The sequence below is a fragment of the Marmota marmota genome, unplaced genomic scaffold (assembly GCF_001458135.2).
Source record: "Marmota marmota marmota unplaced genomic scaffold, marMar, whole genome shotgun sequence".
Classification (NCBI taxonomy): Eukaryota; Metazoa; Chordata; class Mammalia; order Rodentia; family Sciuridae; genus Marmota; species Marmota marmota.
This window is the reverse complement of record NW_026000048.1, coordinates 5,096,830-5,117,872: the sequence shown is the minus strand read 5'-3', so window position 1 is coordinate 5,117,872 and position 21,043 is coordinate 5,096,830. Positions and strand designations below refer to the sequence as shown.

General features: G+C 43.3%; 1 protein-coding gene across 5 annotated transcripts; it reads right to left on the bottom strand.

Annotated features, from left to right (window-relative positions):
* Positions 1–215: 215 nt before the first annotated feature.
* Positions 216–20,835, bottom strand: Akr1e2 (aldo-keto reductase family 1 member E2). 5 transcript variants are annotated; one of them, XM_048812610.1, is made up of 11 exons: positions 20,566–20,835; positions 18,341–18,508; positions 15,651–15,767; positions 14,785–14,862; positions 12,809–12,931; positions 10,590–10,687; positions 8,649–8,721; positions 7,997–8,080; positions 5,209–5,291; positions 4,853–4,940; positions 216–641 (listed from the first exon to the last, which is right to left on the bottom strand). In XM_048812610.1, the coding sequence occupies exons 1-10, from the start codon at positions 20,629–20,631 to the stop codon at positions 4,898–4,900; spliced, it is 933 nt and encodes a 310-aa protein (XP_048668567.1). In that variant the 5' UTR covers positions 20,632–20,835; the 3' UTR covers positions 216–641; positions 4,853–4,897. The 5 variants fall into 5 exon arrangements, 3 of the variants coding, with proteins under 3 accessions (XP_048668567.1, XP_015350638.1, XP_015350637.1); XR_007351079.1 differs by lacking the exon at positions 216–641 and adding an exon at positions 12,381–12,538 and having other exon boundaries at positions 654–4,940; XM_015495152.2 differs by lacking the exon at positions 216–641 and having other exon boundaries at positions 654–4,940.
* Positions 20,836–21,043: the final 208 nt, after the last annotated feature.

The following is a 21,043-nucleotide window of genomic DNA, read 5'->3' as shown; positions in this document are numbered from 1 at the left end:
TTCCTTGTCTAGCTTCAGCTCCCACGTGGACCAAACCTATCAGGACTCTGCTTTTGAAAATGTCTTTCTCTTTGTCTTTTGTTCTTCACTAATTATTCTAGACTTTAATTTCTCAGGTGGCTTACACAGTCCTCGGCAGGAAGAAGAACCCCTAACAAGGCATTAGCTATCTCCTCATATAGGTGGTATTATAGAGGCCAAGAAATACCACAATCTATTTGTAAAAGCTTTAATTTCTTTTGTGAGCGTTTTGTAACAATTTTTTTTTTATTTTGAAAAAGTCCAATTCATAAATTTTCCCATTTATGGGATGATGATTTTGGTTTCAAATCTAAAAATTCCTTCCCTATTCCTATACCCTCCCAATTTTTCTCCTTGGTTCTTTAAAGTTTGACTTAGTCTTTGTGTTAAAGGCATGACACGTTAGCCAAGGTTCATTTTCCCCTCTGTGGATGGTCAATTTTTCCAGCATAATTTGTTGAAAAGGCTCTTTCCTTCTTGAGTTGTTCCTGTACCTCTGTGAAAATTGGTTGGAGTTACTGTATAGGTCTGTTGCTGGGTGTTCTGTTTGTTCCTTTAATCTATGAGTTTACTCCTCCATCCATACTACAGCGTTCTGACTCCTGTAGCTACAGGATGCTCTTGACATTAGGAAGACTGATTTCCATAACTTTATCCTTATTTGAAGACAAATCATTCACATGCAGAAAAATATTAAATAAACAAATGATACATATCACAAAAAAATTGAGAAAGGTCTTTGTTAGCATGTATTAGACTTCATAATTATTATTTAAATTTTTCACTCAAGAGCACTACCTGCTTCTACAGAAGCAGGACCAATTTTTATTCTGGAGATACACACCTGTAGATTTTGAAGAACTTACTGATAGAAGAGCAGTCCTGGGTGGAAACAAGACCAAATGTTCCCCACAATTTGGGTCAGAAGGAGGGATCTATCTATTGGTTAAGACAAAAGGGACTTTAAGCTAAAATGTACCCTGATTAACTTAAACCGATACCAAAGAGAAGGAGGCATTGCTGGAGCCAGAGTCCTGTGCCCAGCTCTGCACAGCTCTGCCAGTCTGTCTATCTAGAGTTTGCTGGGCACACTGCATTCCCATGAGAGCACTCTGCCATTTCCCAATGTGTGTTGCTACTCTTTAGAGACTCTGTCATTTAGGCTGGCATATCTGGTGTCTGGAGTGAAATCTTTGGCGAGGTTCTCTGAGGGTACCTGGTCTCTGAGGGTCCTGGAGCTGAGTGTGGCTCTGACAATCGCCTCAGCCTTCTCCATTGCTGCACCTTGGTCTTTTGGGCTTGGTGAGTCTTATTTCAGGTCATGCTCTGCCCTCCTTCTGGTAAACCTGGTAGATGCTCCCTGTTGACTCCTTGGCATTGGCTTTAAATAAGGTAACCTTAAGAAAAAGACTTTGCCTCTCTTTGGGGGACAAAAGGTATCTTCTGTCTTTTATGACAAGCTCTCTCAGGTGCAAGGGCACCATCTGGGTGAGTACTCAGATTTCACAGAACTCACATTCTGAGTACGTCTTTGTCTTCTGGTGAGTTCTCTTTTGGTTCTGTGTGCCTAGTTCAATATATATATATATATAATTTGAATGCCTAATTGAAAAGTTTTCTTGTTTTTGTGAACACTTTAATTTTGGTTTCATTTTTGGTTAGTAATGTGCATCAACAATTGATTCAGCTTACTATTTTTCTCCCTACTTGTTTCTGAAAATCTTCTGAGAGCAAAAATAAGTATTCGAAATGGTGAACATGGGACATCAAATTAAGAGCCACTAAGGTCACCATCACCATCTATTAAAGACTGTACACTTTGAAGATAGTCTCCTGGTCACAGACAGGCATGGTTGACACTAGGGTACCTGCCAGGGACAAGACAATTTCCATGCAAGTAAAGAAAGTTTGGTCACAGATTGGACAAACTAAGGCAAAGGCTATCTGCCAAGTTAAAAAAACAAAGATCCTGTGCCCAGATATATCTGTCAAAGCAAAACATTGATGATTCTGTGACAGGACTTGAAGTACTTTTCTTTACTCTCCAGAGATTGATATGAAACAAAATGGGATCTCAAAATTTTAAAGCATATAAGGAAGATGTGAATACCTAATTGAAAGTGCCTCAAGTGGCTGTTCTTTGCATTCTTATGCAGGTATTGTTTTCAGTTTTAATTCATGGGAAAGGATAATTCTTACACTGCAACTATCGGGCAGACATGTAAAGGATGTTTAGCTCCTTGGACCGCTGCTCTGTGTTGGTCAGCATTTTGTCACTGTGATCAAAATACCTAACATGAGCAACTTAGAGAAGGGAAGATTTATTTTGGCTTCGGTTTCAGAGATTTCAGTCCATGGTGTGCTGGCTGCAAGGCAGACGTGAGGCAGAGGGTGTGGTGGGGAAATCTGCTCAGCTCAAGGCAGCTGGGATGGGTGGAGAGACAGGAAGCACCCAGGGGAAGATATAAACCCCAAGGCCACACTGCCCCAGCCAGTAGTATTCACCACCTCCCAGTAGGTGGAGTCAAATTATAATCCACTGGAGAGATTCAGTCATTTGCCCTCTGAACATGCTACAATGCCTAACACATGAGCTTTTGGGGACACTCCAGATCTAAACCACAACATTCTCCCTTTATCTGACATCCTAAATTCTAAAGAAAAGCTGCACCTAAATGATCTAGATGTTACTGGCTAAATAATCTTTCTTCAGATTTACAGACCCCAGAACATGGGGTGCACTTTTGGATAACATCAGAATGTAGAACACCCTTTCTTATGCTGCAATCCTGAGCATCAACTAGCACACAATCCATAAACTGTTGAGATGTTTAACTTGCAGAAAAGTAACATATTTGTGTAAATAACTGAACAAACTAGCCTAAGGTGGTCAAGGTCAATTGTGGTGTCCTAGCCAGAAAGAATAAAAGAAAAAAATAAGAGAGAGAAGGAAAGACACACCACGGTGATGAAGACCCCATCCAACAGCCTTCCTGCCTGTTGTCCCACTGCTGCACCTCCTTTCATACCCTATAAAAGCCCTGGGACATACCTAGGTTCTCTAAAATGGTCTTTTGGGGGCAGGTGCTGCCCTTGATGAAACCTGATTTCCTCTGCACCAATTCTCCTCTCCTAAGTATTGGCTTTCAAGCAGTGAGCAGGTTAAGAATTGACTCCAATAATACCTCTATCTTTTTTCTCTGTTTTATATTTTCTTTCCTTTTTTCTTCTATTAAAATAAATACAAATTGAAACACAAATCCACTTAAAAGTTTTTCTCTTGGCATTTCAGCTAAGATCGGAAAAGGAAAAAGAAAAAAAAAAAACTTCCAATGAATGGGTTTTGCCCAGTTGCATGGCATCCTAAACACCTAACAGTTATATTTTAAGTTTGCCTGGCTGATTATTGCTTAGGGTAATAAAATGGTTCTATCTGTCTTCATAACTACTCTTATGCCTTGGTCAAAATTTTCATGGACCTGGAAAAATTTTTAAAGTGCATGGATGTGGAGCAGGGAAGGAGTAGTTAGACACTGCCTGAGAATATGCAGGTGGTAGGAGACTCCCAAATATCCCTCCACTCCCCAGGGTCTTTAAAGATAGCCTTTTTATTAAACTTTTCCTTGGAGATTTGGTCAATCCATACAGAACTGACCCCAAATTCTACCTCTGCCATGATTATTCTCACATGAGGCTGTTGTATTAGTAATAGATGTCTTTTTGTAGCAAAACCCTCTCTTGGGGCCCAGAGCCAGGATATTCCTACCTCTAGGAGACAATCTGTATGAGCAATAGCCTGCTCTTATTGAACAGATGCAGAAACTGAGGCTTTGGAAAGCAAACTCATTTGCTCAGTATCATAGAGCTTGAAAGTCACCATTTCTGACTACAGAACCTACTCTCCTAACTCAGTTGGCCCAATAGGGATAAGATGGGAATGGAAACAGACATGGAGGGAAGCCATCCCCATCCAGCTCCTATAGCCGCTGGGACATCACACCCTGCCTACCCTGAGTCTTGCACCAGAAATGCTGACAGGCTCATACTAAGATGGAAGTGGAGACACGTGAAGAGGGGAGAGGCCATAAGGAGCACTGTGGGGCAGACAATGGATATTCTTTCCTCTTAACTTCCCTGGCTAGGAGCCTGAGGTCAGTGACAGAAGTTCTATCCCCTAGGGTCCCCAGAGAGTTGGTATGGAACTGAGTGTAGAACGAGGCCAGATACTCTGAGGGATGAGCAAGGCAGCACTCAGTGCCTCACACTCGGCTCACCTGGGAGGCCGCTTCCTGCCGGAGGATAGGCTACACCAGGGGGTATGGGGGGCAGGAGCCATATTTCCTCTCTGATTTGGGGTTTCCACAGGAATAATTTGACTTACCAGAAGACCTTATTTAAAAATAGTATTAAAAATTAAAATTTAGATTTTAAAATAAGAAAAAAAATCTCTGTTTTGATGAAGATGGAGCTCTAGATTTACCAGTTTCCTTTCCATACAGGTAAGGATTTTGCTTTAAGATCACATAGAGGGTGTGCTGCTACCTCTCCATCTAGGAAGCAGGATGTCTTTTTTTAGAGCTTAGAAGCCACATGGACTAACTTGCATTACATGATCCTTCAGAACTGTGGGGATTCCCTGGACAGTTCCCAAGTCCTCAGGGAACTACACTCTTTCCGTTACTTAGATGACACTTAGTTCTTTGAATTTCTCGGAGAAGCAGGCTCTGCTCCAGGCAAGCATCCCCTGACACTCACTCTGTTGTCCCATCCCTGGCTAACGCTGGTCTATGGCAACTGCAGAGCCTTGCAGAGGTGGCTCAATGGTGCCAACCTTCCGATTTGTGTGAGCAGAGCAGCAGCCAGAAGAGATGCTCTCTCAGAAATCTATGTGGAAAGGATAATCTTTGTGGCTTTCAGTTCTGAAAAACAGAAAAGTGAATAAAAAATAGAAACAAAGAATTATTATTTTTAAGAGAAACATTTGAAATGACATAATTATGTATTTTTAATGTCCTAGGATATAAATTAGTCTTTGAGTTCATTTGGTGGCCCATTTTCAAACAAGGAAGAATTATGGTAAGAAGGGTTAATTAACCTAGAATTTATGTTGTAACTAACTCTGAGTCAACCATCCAATTGGAATATTTCTCTGTTTATTTTACAAAGGAGTAAAAGAGGCATATTTACGTGGGGAATGTGGCCAATCGAAGGTTCCTGTTAAGACTCATGATTTCATCCATGTGATTCTCTGTTAATTCAAAATCGAACACCTGGAAATAAAATTTTTAAAGGAATTTCAGCTCATTCATATTTAATTTGCATACTACTTACAAAGCACTGTAATACACCTGCAAGGGACAAGAGGATGGGAAACAAATACTTCATCAGGACTCTGGAACTTGCCCTGCATCACAGCTGACCTGGCTGAAATGCACTTTGATTTGAATCCCTTGGTTGGAGTTGGCTTACCCTTGGCTACTTTAGGAAACCTTGAAAAAACAGGACACATGTTGCTTTTATCTTTTGGAAGTAAAGAACATATGGAAACAGTCAAAAGGTGCAGCAAAAAGTTTTTTCCATTGACCCACCTTCTCCCCTGCAAAAGACGAAGCCATTTGTTCCATATAACCCCACCAACTAGGGAGCCACCTGCCCCTGAAACTGTTCACTATCAGCATCCGTGTCACAGAACCATTCTTCTGAGTAATCTTTTTTTGTTTTTTTGTTTTGTTTTGTTTTGTTTCTTCTGGAATAGTATTCTTGCCCCCTCCCATCCTCATTCACACTTGAGGATGATGACAGTGACCCACTCCCACAACAACAGTGCTTCATGAGTGTCACCCACCAGTGTGGAGGGGCTGATCAGAGAAGGGCACGAAGGCCCAGCAAGTGATTCCAATATACCCTGGTGGGTGAGAGGCCTGTGGGAGGCCAGCCTCTACCCCAGGAGATGACCATCCTGAAGCCATGAGAAATTGGTTACACACAGTGTGGGAATTCTGATCGGAGGAGCAGATATGCTGGTGGAGTAGTTTGGGTTACGGAGAGAAGGAAACAGCTTTAGAGAGTCCCTAAGGTCAGGCGGTTGTCTCTGGCTGGCCCAGGGACAGCATCTTCCCCAGTGGGTGGCTGACCTAATGCAAAGGAACAGGGCACCCTGACTGTGCCCCAAAGTCCTAGAGTCAAATCCATTGCCACAAGGGGCCATGCCAATCCAAGGCACTGAGAGCTACTACAGGTGAACTAAAGGGCAGTGTGGCTCTTCTAGCATCTGCCAAACCTTTGTGCAGCTATGAACCATCATGAGTTGGAGGTCCTCAGATTCAGAGAGTCGGATGATCTTCTTGAGTATCTGACCTTCCAGCAGCAATCCTGGCTGCCCTGTGGGGGCTGAGAGCACCATAGCTGGGCCCAGGTAGGAGTCAATGTCAGCTACTGTATGCCAAATTCTAACCTCTGGCCCAAGACTGGGCCTAGTTCCCAGAGGCTTGTCAGAAGCCATCCAAGAGAGAACTTTTACTTGCTACAACTCTCACACTCCTCAGGTATGAGAGTTGGCTGGTCACCTTTAGCAGATTTGAACTGTTTAAAACCAGGATGCCCCAGGAAGGATGAAGGGTAGTGCACAGGTGGCAGGTGGGAAAGGGAACCTGTGCCCCACAGGCAAGGGCCTAGTCGGGAGAGGACTGAGTACTGCAAGGTTCTCTGCCCCATTCTCAAGGTCTCCCCTTGAGAATGTATCCTCATGGATACCCTGCCTCCACTTCTGAGAATGCACTCTTGCCAACAAAGAGGCTGTTCCCAAACCAATCAGCCTGACACACATAGCGAGCCCAAAGGCATCGGCACTGCCCCAAATAGGTCAGTCAGTGGGTACATCAGGGCATGCACGCTTTGTGCTAGCTGTTGTACTGAGCCCCGAGAATCCAGCAGTGCCTCACACAGGAGACGGGAAGCCCAAAGAATGACACAATCTCTGGGCAGAGAACTATGTCTACTGCAGATCCAGGTAACTAGCAACCCCTAGCACACACAGGTCTACACTGTACTCACGTGACTAATGAGTGTGGGCTACATGAGAGATTTCCCATGATGATGACTGGCAGCTAATGCCAGGCACTTTCCTACCCCAGGCACTATGCCAATCACTATTTACATTATGTTTAACTCTACAGCATCCTGTGAGATGCACCTGATGGGAACCAAGTTAGAGAGGACCCACGGCTGCTAAGTGGTGAGTAGGCCTGTCAGATCCTAAGTCCGAGATCTTAACTACTGTGCTATGGAGTGTGCTCTGGGTTGAAGGCACATCTAGTAAAAAAATAAACTTCACATACTTCCGTGATTCTTGGTTGAGGTTCAAAATGCTGTCCTTACAAGAACCATAGTCTTTCATGTTTTATACATATTCTGGTAAATAAAGATACCTACCCATTGGTTTTTCACTCCTACCTCTCTAGTCTCTAGATGAGAGTCAGGGCTAAATCCTTCAACCAACACCACTCAAGGTCCATGCCCTCCTGCGACCAGTGAGCATGCCTCCATGTGGCAGATGGATGAGGTGCTACCAACCTTCTTCCTCCTCCTCATGACTATGTGGCTGGACAACATCCAGCCTCCCTTGAGGGTCAGTGTGGCCCCATCATCATGTCAGTCCACTGAATGTGAAAGGAAGTGAGGTGCACTCCAAAGTCTTGGCCTCCCCCAATTTCTCCCATCAGATGCTTTTCCCTCCTTCCCATGTTGGGCTGCATGGCAAAGAAACCAAGCTCTGGTGGACAGGGGAGCTCTGAGATGGAAGGAGCCCAGGGCCTTGGGTCACTGAGAGAAAGATTGATTGCCAAGACAGTGCAGAGGAATAGACAGCAGATGTGTCAAGACCACAGGATGCTGGGCCTGTTTGTTATGGTAGCTAGCCCACCCTAACTAATATAAATTCCCAAACCCTCTAGCATCAAAGAAAGAAAACACCTACCTGGATGTTTTCTTGAATCCGCTTTGGGTTGGTAGACTTGGGAATCACTATCAAATTCCTCTGGATCTGAAACCTGATCAGAATCTGCAGAGGAGAATTGACATCACACAGTGGTATTCTCATGAAGTCAAACCTAAGTCATTTCCCTAACAGCTTGAGCCTTACTATAGAGCAAGAGTCCACAAGTCTCCTTCCTGCTAAATCCTTGAGAAATCTCACTGGCATTTTCCAAACAGTTCTCTCGGTACGTCTGTAGTAACTGCCATTGGCCCAAGGAAAGGTCAAGGACCTGCTCACACCTTAATGGGATTTCCTTAACATGTGTCCAGTCTCCAGAGAAATCAGGGCAAGAACAAGCCATTGTAATAAAGGACTCTTCTGTTCCCTTTTGCACTAGCTTCCCATGCAGATGGTGGGGCAGAGGGGACTGCCTGTGAACTCCTCCTGAGTCCTGGCGGGGGGGCGGGCAGGAGCGCAAGCTTGAATCAATGGGACTATGAGGCAACAATTCACTTTCCACACTGGGAAGTTCTGATGAGTCCTGGACTCATCCAGGTGAGCTAACCCTTTCCTAGAAACTGACAAGCCTTTTAATTCAGGAGGGAGAGGATGTGGGAAAGTAATTCCCAGGTGTGACAGCCCTCCCCAGTACCTGAGCACATGACTTGTTATAGTGATTTGCAATTCTCCGAATCGTGGGGTTATTCAGCAAGTCCGTTCCCTCCCTAGAGAGACACAGCGCAGAGGGTAAGCCAGCACAGATGTTTCTTTCTTTAAAATAAAACCTTTCCCCCAAATGAAAGGTTCAGTATTTTCTTATCACAATACACACTCACTGTTGGAAATTTGAAGGATGAAGAAAAGCACATCACCCCAAATACTTGTCTGGAGAAAATCACGGAAAACATTTTGGTGATATCTACATATCATCCCTTTTTCATGGCATTTTGAACTTCTTATCAAGAACCAGGTGGCAACAAAAACCACCATGCAGTGGGCTCTCCATGCTGTGGCAGGCCCAATGACATACAGACCCTCTAATGCCTCGGCTGTCTCCTATCAGACCTAGCAGAGGTCTCCAGCACTGCCAGGCAATCTTGTGGTGATGGTGAGAATCTCAGAAAAGTACATCTCCAATACCATGAAAAGGTGGACACTGAACACGTGAAAACTTCACTACAAGAACTTTTGAAAGACTATGATACATCTGTGGGAACCATTTTTTCAAGAGCCATTTATTATGATTTATTAAGTAGTTACTGTGCTTCAAGCACTGGGCTAGTTAGAGTCCTCAAAGGGTCCCTAAGGTAGCAAATATGGCCCAATTTTCTTTCCAAAGACCCATGTTGTATCCCCTCCTTTACTGGCTCTCCCACTCATCCATCAGAGGCCCTTCTATCCCAAAGTTCAGCTTTGATATATGACCAGCCTTCCAGATATTCCTTGGCTGCTACCAAGTTCAAATACATATGCCCCATTTCATATGGAAAACATGCAAATGATAAAATTCAAATAATTTCAGCCTGTCCAGGATCCTAATATGATCTAGGCACTGAGCTAAGTTCTGAGAGCAGAAGAATGAATAAGATACAGTCCCTGCATTCAGGGGACTTTACCCAGTGGGACAAAGTAAGAATAAAATAGTGACAAGATGGGGTGGCATGGACCATGTGAAGGAGGGCTTCCTGGAGGAGGTATAATGCTGGATTGAACTTCATTTAGAAACAGGAGGGCACAAATTGAGAAAACATAGATTTGTGGGTAAAAAGATCAGTATAAGCAAAGGCACAGAGAGTAGAAACACCCTTTTCTATCCAAGGAACTACTGGTAGTTCCGTGTGGTTGATGCAGTAAAGTTCGGCAGCAAGGGGAGGGAGGAGGCTAGAGGCACCCAGAGACCAGGCCACCTGCAGCTCAGGGGCCAGCCAAGACCTGAAGAATTTTTGAGCAGGAAAGTGACATGATTATATGAAAACAGCTACTTCAGTATTCCTGAGCAGTACACTGGAATGGGATGGCTCTGGGAAGGAGCTAAGGTGCTCCTCATAGAACCTGAGGGAATCCTTGCTTCACCCAAGTAGAGATGGTGACAACAGAGATCAAAAGACATCTGAGTTCTCTTGGCACCATAATCAATAAGTCTTGGTGGGATATTAGACCATGGGAATGGGAAAGATGATTTCCATAGTTCTGGCTTAGGTGGCTAAGTGGGTGGTGGTAGCTGATAAAGGGAGCACAGTACAAATTCAAGGCTAGGGGGAAGATAACACATGGAATTAACATTATCTAATGAGTAAGAGGTCTGTGAAAAGTCCAGATAAAGAAGTCAGTAGCTGACTGATTTACTACTGGGGAGCTCAGCAAAAGGGGTCACTTGAGGCTGGTTATGTAAATTAAGAAGGGAAAAATGACTCTAGCTCCCAGTAATAGTTCCCTATCTCCAGCCCAGGGGCTTGGGAGGTGTGACTGCCCTTTGCGACCCCCCACATCCTGCCCATCCTTCTTGATGGGAGTCCTTCCATCAGATGAAAGGGGAGGGTGGTATCTATTGCTGCCAGGACTCCAAATAACACAGTCACTGACTCATCCTTACCTCGAGCCACCAAGAGAACGGTAAGCAGTCACAGACACATCTTTGGCTTTGCAAAAGCGAATCAAATTCTTCTGAGTAAGATATGGATGGCACTCAATCTATAAACAGAATCACAGCATACCACACAATTCAAATAACAGCATGCTAAGAAAGTTCTAAAAGACAGACCAACACTGGTGTCTTGGTTACCGTTGATTAGCTGCAGGCCCCAGGCCAAGGCCTAAATATCCTCATCTGCATGTGAGCAGGCTGGGCCATGCCAGGGCCATGATGCCAGGTCCTGTAGAGGCCTATAAGTCTGCAGCCTCATAAACACCCACTTGCTGTAGTGTCACCTGCTTGGTGTGGCCTTCCTCAGTCACTCAGAGAAAAGCTGCTTCATTCTGCGGCTCCTACCTCTCTCCTGTCCTTTATTTTTATCTATAGTATCTACAATTATCTGACACACCCTATATATTTCATTATTTTTGTCTGTTGTCACCAGGATTTAAGTTACATGAAAATATGGATTTTTGTCTCAACTGGTTTCGTTCATGGGTGTACCCCAACACTGAGAGCAATGGAGACATAGAGAAGGTGCTCAGCAAATATTTGTTGAATAAATAAATGAAATAAAGGCATTACATATGACAAATACACACTAGAGGTGATGCTGGTGAACATTTTGAGAAACTTGAGAGCAGGGTTGTAGTCCCTTCCATATGCTCTGAATTCTCCTGGCCATTCCAGATTATAAGTGGACTTAAAATAAGTGTTTGTTCAGATGGAATTAGAAAGAACTATGCCTGTCCTCTCAGGATCGTGTGTGTCCAGCAAGGTAAGCTTTTGGGAAAACTTAGAAAAGGTGGCCTTCTAGAACTTTCTGGTATTGTGCTCCTGGTTGCTCACAACCCTGACAAGGCAACAACCATTCTTAGGTATTTAAAATGCTGCTCAAGAAAAAATCCTGACTCAAAACAGAAGCTGACATGCATATAAGTAGATTGTGTGCACGTGAGGTCTTAGAAAAGGCTGCACTGTCTTAGAAATCAGGTAGGTGGCTGCTCTTTGTGGTGGGAACTAGCACAGGACATAGAGTTTACAGAAGGCTGAGGATCACGTTTCTTGTTCTGGGTGCTGAACACTGGAATATGTTCACTAGTGAACACTCCTGGAGCTATACTCTTTATGACTCACACACCTTCTTTATGTATGTTATATATCACATTTTTGAAGAAAAAAGCTAATTTATTGAGAAAAAGGAAAGAAAAAGAAGAAAGTGATACTCTATTCTTAATTTTTGCAAACTGGAAGCTACTAAGTGCCCACCCAGGGGCCAACACCAGTAAAATGGGTAAGTTCACTATCTGCACAGTGGAATTCTACACAGAAATGAGAAGGAAAACTGTACTCCCACGTGCACATGGAGGGAACTGACAAACAACGCTGTGGGCAAGAACCCTGACACGAGAACTGATGGCATGTTACTATCTCAACTATAAATGTCAATGTCACTGGACATCAGAACAGTGGCTACCCCTGCAGGACAGGGATACAGAGTGGAAAGGAGAAGCAGTGTAGAGTGCTGGGATACTGGATGCAGGTTGGGGAGCTATGCTCAGTTTAAAAAATGTACCAAGCTCTACTCACAGGTGTGCGCGTTTCTGTCTATGTAAATGAAAAGTTTAAGAAAATAAAGTGCTGCAAAAACGCTCTTTGGACATTCAAAGCCAGTCAGTCAGATTAGCAAACACAATAGTCCTTTGCTCCCAAGTCTTTTCTCTGCATTAAGAAAAAAATATGTACCTTTACCTCTGCAGCCTGAGGGGCTGGGCTGAAGATATTGGGTCATCTGTCCCTTTCTTGCTGCCAGTCTGCAAGGGCCAGGAGAGGCAGTGGGAAGGGTTGCTTTCCTCTGATGAGGAGGGACCTGCCAGGACCTCCCCTTCTGAATACATCCGAGGATATGCCTATAGGTGTGCATAGAGAATCAAGCTCCAGATCACACCCTACAGGTCAATGGCGCTGTCCAATCATATAAGGCTTTAAGATAGCCGCTTGTCTGCTCACCCTGTGACATTGCCTAACTGCTAACTTAAGTTATAATTTTGACAACCATGGGAGAAAAACACCTCCTTTGTGATTCATGCATTCTGCCATTTCCAGCATGGCCAAACAGAGGTAACAGCTGGGCAGCCAACTACCCTACTTAAGCCCTCCCCATCCTCCTACCAGCTCACCTGGTTAGTTATTGGCTTGAACTTCAAATCAGGCTTATTCAAAAGTCTCTCAAGCTGTTCATGATTGAAGTTTGACACACCAATGTCCTTCACGAGTCCTTTAATCACCAAGTCTTCCATGGCCTAAAAGAACAAAGGACTTTGCTGTGTGTACAAGCTCTGTCTATTTTTCTGATAAACGCCCTCTCTCACCAACTCTGCATGGACTTCTAAAACTGGATCCACCCCAAACTGTAAAATATTTTACTTGAAACTTCAAAACCACTGTTGAATGTAAGGTCTAGTCCCAGTTCCATCTTTTAATACCTTTATTTTATTTATGTATGTATGTATGTATGTATGTGGTGCTAAGGATCAAACCCCGTGCCTCACATGTGTGAGGCAGGTGATCTACCATTGAGCTACAACCCCAGTCCCCAGTTCCATCTCTTAATAGCAGGAGACACTGGGAAAATTACATGACCTTGATAAGCCTAAACTTCCTCAGTCACAAAATGAGGACAATATTGTCTACACATATCAGAGAGTTGTTTCAAGGCTACATGAAATGATGTACAAAAAAGCATTTAGATAATGCTGACATTGAGCAAACCCAGCACATTTTAAGTACTAATATTTCTATTACCTTCAATAATTGTTGATCTGGTGTTTGGCAATGTGGGCCCTGTTGGTTTCATTTTTCCACTTTCCTTTTCACCTATGTGACCATCTTTTTAAAGGACAATGGTGCACTGTCACTCTCCTATTCCACCTTAGCCATTTAGCATTTTAAAGAACTCACGAGCAGAGCAACCTGAAGCCAAGAGCTGCCACTGACCACAAGCCAGCCTGCCTCTTTCTTCAGAAGTGCACGGCCTTCCTGTCAGTGTGGATGGTCAGGAGTAAGTCCTACCAGGTCATGAGGACAGTGACTGATGAGCTTAAGTGCACCATTGCTGCTGTGCTGCTGCAAACACCAGAACCTTGCTTGTGCTACATGAAAAACCTAGAGTTTACCCCAGATCTTTAAAGAGAGGCACCCCAGTGTGACAGGAAGGACAGGAACCCCTGGGCACTGCTCCTGACACCTGAGACACATGGTAGCACGTCTCCACATTCCACTTATTCATAAGAGGAGAGGACAGTGGTGCTCAGCCCAGTGGTGTCCTATCATTTCCCTCATGTCTCTAACTGGGTGACCTCAGGCTCCCTCCTGGCTTCACCTTGCAGCCTCATACTAGTGGCTCCAGATGTCATCTCCTGAATTTAAGCTCTGCCCTGAATTCAGCAAGTGCATTTTCTTCCTGGGCTTCAAACATGACCAGGCTCTGTCCCACACTGGGCCAGCTCTGCTAGAGCCCTCAGGGAATCTTACCAGGCTCTCCCTGCACCAGCCTGCCAGTTGGCATCCACACACTCAAATCCACCACTTCCCTGGTTTCCCTCACCACTGTCTTGGGCCCTCACGACCTGTCTGTAATCTGGACCCTGAAAACAGGCTTGGTACTTGTTGACTCTCTCTCCATTCGATTCTCCCACCTCCCCATTGTGAGCTGTACCATGCTGCCAACATTAGAGTCCTAAAATGCTTAAAAGAGAACTAAAAGGAACTATAACGTACTACTAGTGGCTATCATGGTGTAACAGGAACATGGAGTTTTGAATTTTATTTTTTATATTGTTCTGTATTTTCTGAAACAAACGTGTGATAATTCTAATTAAAAATAAGTAAACTTTGGGTGGGAACAAAGGAGGTCTGTATTAATTATTCCTAAAATAATATTTCAGAGAGACATGCCACCATAAGCGAAAGGTAATAAGAAAGTCATGTGAGGTCTCCGAGTTCTTCAGGTCTTCTTTCCTAATTTACACTGCAAACACTGTGTCTCAAGTAGACAACTCAGGGTCTGAACATAAGGTGTTCAAGTCTCATACCCATTCCTATCTGGAGGTGTATCACCAGGGATGATGTTGCCAGAGGAGGTGTCTCAGCTTACCTCCCATGTTTCCAAGAAGCTTGTATCACTAGGTATAACTACACCGCTGAGATCCAAAGGGACATCTTCTTCTCCAGGCTGTGAGAACCAGAAGAAAGGAGCTTACTGGGGCTTGTGATCCTCCCTGATTAGAAACTAGGGGGACAGGGAATCCAGATATTGGGAAGAGCTCTGTTGTGAGACATCCATCTAAGCCTTGGCCTTGTCCTAAGCAGTACTAGCCTAGCTTGACCACTTCTGTTCTGTAGGCCTCAGCCTCCACTTTGATGAAATCAAGGATTGTGAAGACTGAGTGGTCAGCAAAGTCTATGCCAGCCTTGACTTTGTTCACTGTTCACTTCTCACAAGGTAAGAAATAAAGATCTTGGTTCCCTGCTTATTGTTAAAAGTTTAATAACTTCAGGCTAGGAATGGGGTATTAATGGGGATCTCCTTCAAGTCTTAAGAGCAAGTCTTAAGTCTTCTTGTGACTCCATTACTAGGATCTTTCCTTTTCTTAGAACCACCATCACAATGATAGATAATGAAGTGAGAATCCAAAGGTTACAGGAAGTGAAGGGTAGAGAAAGATACCCTAAAGTCTCGAAATCTAGAGTTACCCTTAGAGCAACTGTAGATATTGCTTTGTAATCTGACCCTTGTTCATTTACAATCCTACCTCACTAACATTGTCACAGGGCAAGTGGCAGAAAATACATATCCATTTATTAATCCTTAAGCATTAAAAATTTTGAAAGTTCTGGCCTGATCCATATTTTAGAGGCATTTTCTGTGTTAATGAGAAGTAATTGTTTACTTCGCAGCTATCTCCCATCTTGATATTTTTTTAAACATCCACATAAGTCTAACCACTTACTGAGCAGTACCTGGAAGCCCATTGGCCAGTGCATCAGGTACAGATCCAAGTAATCCAGCTTCAAGGCCTTCAGACTCTTTTTGCATGCCATTTTCACCAAGGACGGCTCATGATAGGTGCACCACAGCTACAGGGAGAAGGGAGACCACAGTCACACAGCTGCCATCCACAGCCAACACAGCATCCGCTCCATATTCCTACAGAGCTACTCTCTGGGAGATCAAAACATTCAAGTTGAGATGACAACAAATACAACAGGGGAGGTTCTCAGGAGAGGACAGTGGCAGCACCCTTAGCAAAATTCCCCAGGAGTCTACACACAGGGCTTTGCTACCTCCCTCCTACTCAGGGGACATTCAGGACACCAGAAGACATTTGGTGGGAGGGCTGATGGTTATTTGGATTGACTGAAACCAATACAAGAAAAAGAAAACCATGCTGTTCGGCAGAAAAGATAGGAGTAACAATCAAACGTTATGTTTCCAATACAAATTGGCTTTATGATCAAGGTTCTCCGTTACTAAGGTAGATAATCATATGGGTTAAACCAGATGAGTTAACATATGTTGCCTTATATTAATGTAGATATTTCCATCTCACTTCTAGGAAGTAGGAAAATTTATGATTGCTTTTCTCCTCATTACTTTTCCTCCTATATTTTTATTAATTGTGACAGAAGCTGACCTGAAGGCTCTGTCATAGCAAGTGAAAAAAAAAAATTCATAAGATAAAGTAAAAGCAAGGAGATTAAATGAAATCAAATGACAAGTATAGTGTATTAACAGAAATTGGGGGACAGACAAAAATAAAATGCAAATACACCACATTGTTAACAGTAGTTGCTTCTAGGCAGTAAGTATATTGACAGAATTACATTTTTTATGACTTTTTGAAATTCCCAAGTTTCTGCTGCTGGCTGTGATCCACTCAGAAGTAACCCATCGTCAGACTACAGGGCAAGACTCAGAAATCCCATTACCCATCTCACTACCTTGATATTCAGAAGTCTCCTTCCTTGGCCAAGCATACACCAAGGCTTCTCCTTTAGCCTCTGCCCAGCTAAGACAGCAACAATGAATGATAAAACTTAACTGTATTTCAGTAAAACAGAAAGGCAAACTCCCTATAGAGAGTTCCCTAAATCTCAGAATTATGGGAGTTTAGATTTGGAATTCATTCAGAAGAATGAACAACTAATATTCACACTTCCTGAATGACAGCTAGAACTTGGACCCATGACTTCTGGTCTCCTGGTTTTAACATTTGCTTCAAGGTCAAAAAAAAAAAAGGAATTCATTAATTCTGTACTACTTAGTCTACCTCCTATACTGTTTAGAAGGCTTACCTTTTTAAATATCCTTCACACTCATTCCCCTCCTCTGCATCCTTCTCTCGCTGAAGTTTAGGCCTTCATCACTTACCACCTACACTGCTCTTTACTGGTCTCTTGCCTGTCTCAAATGCGTGCTCCTTTCAGCTTCTACAATATCCAACATACAACACAAATATCGGTTACCTATAATACACACTGCCTGACTTAAAGACCTCTTGGTTTTACTTTGTCTCCAGGAAAAAGTACAGGCTTCTTGAATAGCATACCAAAATCTTCACAGCCTGGCCCAGCCTCATTTCTCATCACCCTGCCACCTCTCACTGTGTAATCTACAAACACCAAGCTTCTTACAAATTCCTGCATCTGCATTCCCTGTGTCTATGTGCAATCTGCTCCCTTGGTTTGCAATTCCATCCCAAATCTTCTTTACCTGCACTACTCCCAGAGCTACTTATTCAGCAGATCTGCTGGGGAACTTGGAATCTGCATTTTTCCAATCACTCCAGGTAATTCTGAGCTTGGGAATTTCTGTGTAGACAGAGTTCATGAAGGTTGGAACTTTGTCCTACTCACCACTGGAGCCAAAGTGCCTATTACTCAATCAATTTTAATTTTAAGAATGCACCTAAATGAAATAATAATAATGGAAGGGAGATCGGTAGAGATCAGCAAGTGAATTACGAGGAGGGGAGGAAAAAGGAAGGTATTGAGAAATGATAATGTTCAAATTATGTAATATGCATGTATTAATATGGCATAGTGAATTATACTAATATGTATAATTATAAAATGCACAATAAAAAATAAAAATATATGTTAGCAAAAAAGATGGAGCAAGAGAACTTAATAATAATAAGTGAAAAAAAAGCAGGCTGTAGAATAATGTGTTTGGTGTAGTTCTGCTCCTGAAAAAGCAAACAAACCAATACCCTGCATATGAGCACATGCACTGCATGAGCCAGAGAAAGTGCAGAAGACTGTTCACATGAATCAGTCAGAAAGATGAAGACACAGAATTTGGAATGTGGCCAGGGAAGAGGAAAATTATTAACTCTGTTTTTAGACATCTTGGTATTGTGATAAATTATTATACAAGAAAAAAAGAATGTTTTACCAATTGGGGGATCTCTGCACTCCTACCTGAGTGATTAAATGCATAATATGAAGCAAAGAAAGCTACATACAATATAACTTAGCATGTTTATTAAGCTGTGATACTTCTTGTTAGTTTTGGTTCAAGCAGAAAACAAAGCCATCTCTTCCCATCAGGAGACTGGTGAGTGCTCCAAGCAAGGCAAGTTCAGCTCTTCCATTGCCTAAGAGTACAGTGGCTGGGACTCCACTGTCCCTGCAGCTAAAAAGCCTACCTTACTGACAACAAACAGGTCCTCTCGTCTCACGACACCCTCCTTGATCTTGTGTCGAATTCCTGCTCCTATCTCATTCTCGTTGTGGTATAAGTAAGCGCAGTCAAAGTGCCGGTACCCCGCATCAATGGCCACCTTCACTGCCTCAGCAGCTTCTCCTGGAGAAGCCTGCAAAATCAGCAGAAAAGAAGTGTTCCATCAAAGTCAGAGAAATGCAACCTCCAGTTCTCTCTGTCCACCTGAGAATAGAGAAGCAAATGATACATACTTACATAAAGGCAATCTACCACACAAATGAGCATAGACCCAAATCCACATAAGTAGTCTGGATCCCACAGCAATAGAAAAATTCAGAAAAGAAGGCAGTTACTGCAAATTGAGCTCTCAAGGCAAGGGACTGGAACTATGGGAAGATTGTGGGAGAAAGTTTACAGTCTCAGAAAACTGGGGATTCTTATATCCTCAGTTGAAGGGTAATTGACAAACATCCTCTGCACTTCAACTATAAAGTATAGCAGTATAATTGTCTTCATTTAACAAGCAATAGATTCAGAGTGGCTGAAAGCTAGTAAATCAAACATCCATCTTAAGTTGAAAAGAGAAAATAAAAATAAAAATGTTGTTAATGAACTTGGAAACAAAGATGTAATAGAGAAGACCAGAAAAGCTAGAAATCAGTTATTTGAAAAACCTTAACATGATAGACAAAACTTCTGGCAAGATTAGTCAAAATAACATCAATTTTAAAAAATAAAATGACATGAATGAAAAGCAGGATATGAATATAAAATAGATTTAAAAGAACATATGCCAACAATTTGGAAAAATGACAGCAAATAGAAGAAACTCCAGAAAAATTTAACTCAAAAAGAAATAAAATTTGAAAAGTTTTATAATTATTAAAGAAATGAAGGCACTAGAAATAAAAGAAAACCACCATTTACAGAGTTCTAGAAAATTTCCAAGAAGAATAATCCCAATTTATCATGAAATCTTTCACATAACAGAAAAAAAAGAAATACTCTCAACTTGTTCTACTAAAAATAACAGTTTAATCCATCAAGGATGGCTACCAAATATCACACTCCCGGCTAGATGCTGAGAACCAATATGAACAAAGCATATCCTTGACCTTCAAAAGCTGATTGGCAGATGGGAGAAATAATTTAAACATTGAACTAGCAGGGGCTGAGTATTCTAAACCTGACTCAATCAATAACTCCCATGTGACTTCTCATATGAACATCTTTTTATCAAGGACTAAATTTATTTTTTAAGAGCACATTGGTAGTCAGTGCTGTCTTTCAAATCACAGGCAGGGATTACAAAGTTCAGGCAGGGAAAGGTCCAAACTGCTAGTACTATCAGCCACTAAGGGGGTTGTTTCTAGATAGGGAAATTGAAGTTCCAAAGTTTATTTTTAAAACCAAGTTGGCAATTCTAAACTTTCCTCATCTTTTCAATAGAGATAACCTTCCCGGTCTTCTAGTCTTCTGCCTTACACAAGCCTAACAGCCTCTCCTCTTGGCTTCCCCAAACATAACATCTTAAGGATTATTGACTTGGCCTGGATCTCACCTACCATTCTGAAATACCTAGCTGCACTCGCCATTTTCAGATAAGTGTTTGCCAAAATATCCCATCATTTACACAAAGGGGTAATTCTACATTACAAAAATAAACCAGACTCAGAAAGACAATTATTGAATATTTTCTCTCAAACGAGGAAGGAATGGAGGGAGGGGAGGGGATGGGAAGGGAAAGGGAGGGGAGGGGAGGGGAGAAAAGGAACATAAAGCAGGCTACTATTAAGGAAGGGGAAGGAGAACAGGAGGAGGGACAAAGAGGAAAGAAAGGGCAGTAGGGAGGGTGGATATGATCAACGCACTTTTTGTGAATATATGAAACTGTCATAACGAACCCCGTTATTTTGAACAATTATCAGAACAATTATAATTTTAAAAGAAAAAAAAAAAAAAGATTTTGTTTTGGAAAGTTTGGGCCCGCCCGATTTCGCAGCAGGCGGGCACCTAGGCCCTGCATCAGGTTTCAGAAGGCGGGAGGGGAGGCAGGCCGCCCTTCCTTCCCCTCCCGTGGAGCACGAATGACAGCGGGATGCCGCAGGACCGCCAGACCCCAGCGGAGAGGACAGCGGGCCTGGAGGGGCCTGGAGGAGTCTGGAGCCTCGTCTCGGGCCGCCCCTCCGGCCCGCCAGGCCGCCTCACCTTCCAGGTGCCCAGGCCCACTGCGGGGATCTTCGCTATGGTTCCCACTGCGGGGACCTTCTCCATGGTTCCCGCCGCGATTCCAGACCTTCGCCTTGGACCGGCCCCGGCGAGTCTCCGCGGCCGCGACCAGAGGCGACAGGAGTGAGGCGCGGAGAACTCCCTGATTGGCTGGAGCTGCGACGGGCTGAAATCTGCGCCCCGATTGGTTGGCGGCGCTGAGGCAGCAGGGCCAATGGGCCAAAGGGTTCTCTGATTGGCTGGCGGTGCTGCCCGCCTCCTATGGGCCTGACAACCCGTGCTCAGGTGCGCTTCTCTGCTCCCACACGTGGCGTCTCCTCTGGTTTCCTAGCAACGTGGCTGAAGCTTAGAATGGATGTTGGGGAAGGGGACCCCAAGATTCCCAGGCACTTTCCAAGCCCAGAGCCATCCCCAGGCTACTTTTGGCTAACAGCCTGCCTGGGATCCTCCTCTATCC

Excerpts from the sequence above, each read along its gene's own strand:
- Akr1e2 (XM_048812610.1), bottom strand. The coding sequence starts at position 20,631 with ATGGAGAAGGTCCCCGCAGTGGGAACCATAGCGAAGATCCCCGCAGTG. Across the intron at positions 14,863-15,650 it reads ACTGGCCAATGGGCTTCCAG|CCTGGAGAAGAAGATGTCCC; the intron begins GTACTGCTCAGT and ends TGGTTCTCACAG. Across the intron at positions 8,722-10,589 it reads CGTTCTCTTGGTGGCTCGAG|GGAGGGAACGGACTTGCTGA; the intron begins GTAAGGATGAGT and ends GTGTCTCTCTAG.